The sequence below is a fragment of the Ipomoea nil genome, unplaced genomic scaffold (genome assembly GCF_001879475.1).
Source record: "Ipomoea nil cultivar Tokyo-kokei standard unplaced genomic scaffold, Asagao_1.1 scaffold1317, whole genome shotgun sequence".
Lineage (NCBI taxonomy): Eukaryota > Viridiplantae > Streptophyta > Magnoliopsida > Solanales > Convolvulaceae > Ipomoea > Ipomoea nil.
The window spans coordinates 1,048,530-1,051,710 of record NW_017617745.1 but is presented as its reverse complement, the minus strand read 5'-3'; the positions used below and the strand labels follow the sequence as shown (position 1 = coordinate 1,051,710).

Here is a 3,181-nt window from a genome sequence, read left to right as displayed (position 1 = left end):
TTCTGCTCGTTCTGTTGCTTATGTTGCTGCGCGTGCTTCATCTTCTACGTGGCACAAACGGCTTGGTCACCCTCATACTCGGGTTCTTCGTCAGATTTTGTAGTCTTCTGGTGTTAGCAGTTTTAATTCTAGTGATTTATCTCGTTTGTGTTCTTCGTGTCTGTTAGGGAAGTCATCCCGTTTTCCTTTGCCTCGTGTTGACACTAAAACTACTCGTGTATTAGAATTGGTTTATACTGATATTTGGGGCCCTGCGCCTGTGCACTCTGTGAATGGTTTTCGTTACTTTGTTTTGTTTGTGGATGACTTTACCCGTTTTATTTGGTTTTATCTATATTCCATATTTGAACGGTTTCGGTCACTTGTTGAGCGCTCGTTTTCTCAGAAAATACTTTCTATTCAGTTTGATTTAGGGGGAGAGTACAAAAAGCTTCACTCTACCTTTGAGTCTCTTGGCATTCGTCACAGGCAGTCCTGTGCATACACGCATGAACAGAATGGGCGGGTAGAACGCCGTAATCGGCACATAGTTGAGACTGGTTTGGCCCTGATGGCTCAAGCGTCTATTCCATCTCGTTACTGGGACTATGCGTTTGAGACTGCTGTATACTTGATTAATAAAATGCCTACCAGTGTCTTAAACAATGAGTCTCCTCACTCTCGTTTGCACAGGTCTCCTCCGTCCTATTCCTTTTTGCGTGTCTTTGGGTGCTTGTGTTTTCCTTTATTACGTCCCTATAACCGTAATAAATTGGAGTATCGTTCCTCTCCTTGTGTGTTTTTAGGATATCCTGACTCTTTTCGTGGCTATCGTTGTCTGAATCCTGTCACTAATAAGGTCTTTATCTGTCGCCATGTGCGATTCGATGAGTCCGTTTTTCCTTTTGCTGGATCTGTTTCTTCGCAGGTGGTGTCTCGGCCTCCAGTGGTGCCGTGGGGTGTTGCCCCCATCGTGCCTGTCTCTTCTTCGGTTGCGGAGCCTGTAGGTGATACACCGGTTCCGGGTATGTCCTCTGGTCCGGTTGACCCTGCCTCCATTGAACGGACCATTTTGGCCGTCCCTAAGGCTCGTGGCCGACCTCGTGGTAGTAAGAACAAGGTGGCGGGTCCGCCTTCTCATGTTATGGCAACGAGGAGTCGGGGCCCGCAACAGCATGTGGCTCTCGTTTCTGCTACTACAACTTCCGAGCTGACATGTTACTCTCAGGCTGTGGTGCATCCGGAATGGCGTGAGGCCATGGATGCCGTGTTTAATGCTCTACTGCAAAACCAGACTTGGAGTCTGGTCCCATACACTCCAGGTATGAATGTCGTGGGTTGCAAGTGGGTGTTTCGGGTGAAACGGAATGCTGATGGGTCTATTGAGCGACATAAGGCTCGTCTGGTGGCCAAAGGTTTTAACCAGGTCGCTGGTAAGGATTTCTTTGAGACTTTCAGTCCGGTGGTCAAGCCAACCACGGTCCGTCTTCTTCTGTCACTTGCTCACTCCCGTGGTTGGTCCATTCGTCAGCTGGATGTCCACAACGCTTTTCTGAACGGTAACCTGGCGGAGACAGTGTATATGCGTCAGCCGCCTGGTTATGAGGATAAGTCTGTCCCTGATTATGTTTGCCATCTACAGCGTTCCTTGTATGGACTGAAGCAGGCCCCTCGTGCCTGGTTTACCCGGTTGCATGACTTCCTTACTTCTGTTGGCTTTGTTCCGTCCAAGACTGACGTTTCCTTGTTTATATATTCTGTCAGTGGTGTGCAGCTTTATTTTCTCGTGTATGTGGATGACATTTTAGTCATGGGATAGGACTCGAGCCGTGTTGATGGGCTTGTGGCTCAGCTTGCACATACATTCAAGATTCGGGACATGGGACCCCCGTCTTTCTTTCTTGGTATTGAGACGCTGCCGCTATCTGATGGTATTCTTCTGTCTCAACGGCGTTATATACAGGATATTCTTAGACGTGCAGGAATGGTTGACTGCAAATCGGTTTCTATGCCTATTTCGGTGGCTCGGTCTGATGTTGATGATTCTACTCCGTTTGCTGATCCTACCCACTACCGTAGCATTGCGGGTGCACTTCATTACCTGACGGTGACTAGGCCAGATTTGTCATATGCAGTTAACAGGCTTTGTCAACGCATGCAGTCGCCCACTACTGCTGACTGGGCTGTTATGAAACGTGTTCTGCGGTACGTGAAAGGCACTCTTGGTATGGGTCTCTGTATTCGCAAGTCGGAGTCTCTTGCGTTGCATGCGTTCTCGGATTCGGATTGGGCAGGTAATCCGGATGACCGAAAGTCTACAAGTGGGTTTGCAGTCTTTTTGGGGTCCAATTTAGTTGCTTGGTCTTGTCGGAAGCAGCGGACAGTGGCGCGGTCCTCTACTGAGGCCGAATATAAGGCGCTGGCTGATGTGGCAGCGGAGGTCACGTGGTTGGTTTCTTTGCTGCGCGAAATTGGCTTTCCCCCAGACTCTGCGCCGGGGCTGTGGTGTGATAATCTGGGGGCAACATACCTCTGTGCTAATCCGGTTTTTCATGCACGAACAAAGCATGTTGAAATTGATTATCACTTTGTTCGAGACAAGGTTGCCAAGAAGGAGTTGCAGGTTCATTTTATTTCCACGAAGGACCAGCTAGCTGATATTTTCACCAAGCCACTTGCATCTGCTCGGTTTTCATTGCTTCGGGACAAGCTCAATATTTCGAATGCTCCACCTTGAGCTTGAGGGGGAGTGTTAGGACTCTAGTATTAGTAGTCTAGTAGAGCTCTTTATACTTGTCTTCTATCTCTTCTATATTAGTATTGTACAAACTATTATTCGTTTCAGTTAATCAATACAATCCTCATCCCAACTAATGATGAACCCAATGTATTAAATTTATGAACTCAAATTGTCAATCTCAACAACAAGTCAATTTTTATCTTATTATTCTTAAATTTAATGTTAATTAAATGAATATTTAACTGAAGAACCAAATTTGAAACAAAATCAGTGGTAAATGAAACCATTTATGGTTAAATTGAAAGTCGTTAATAAAAAATGATAAATATCTATAGTCAAGTGATCATTTATGGTTGAATTTAAAATCAAAGATAAAAATTAGAAATTAGAAAATATTAACCACCATTCATGGAATTAACTATAAAATTTAGTTTGGGAGACGAACTATAAAATTTAGTTAGG

The 3,181-nt window shown here is 45.3% G+C and overlaps 1 protein-coding gene across 1 annotated transcript; it reads left to right on the top strand.

The window, feature by feature from the left end:
• Positions 1–1,858: 1,858 nt before the first annotated feature.
• Positions 1,859–2,716, top strand: LOC109185222 (uncharacterized mitochondrial protein AtMg00810-like). The gene has a single exon (XM_019335203.1). The coding sequence runs from the start codon at positions 1,859–1,861 to the stop codon at positions 2,714–2,716; it is 858 nt and encodes a 285-aa protein (XP_019190748.1).
• The last annotated feature ends 465 nt before the right edge of the window (positions 2,717–3,181 follow it).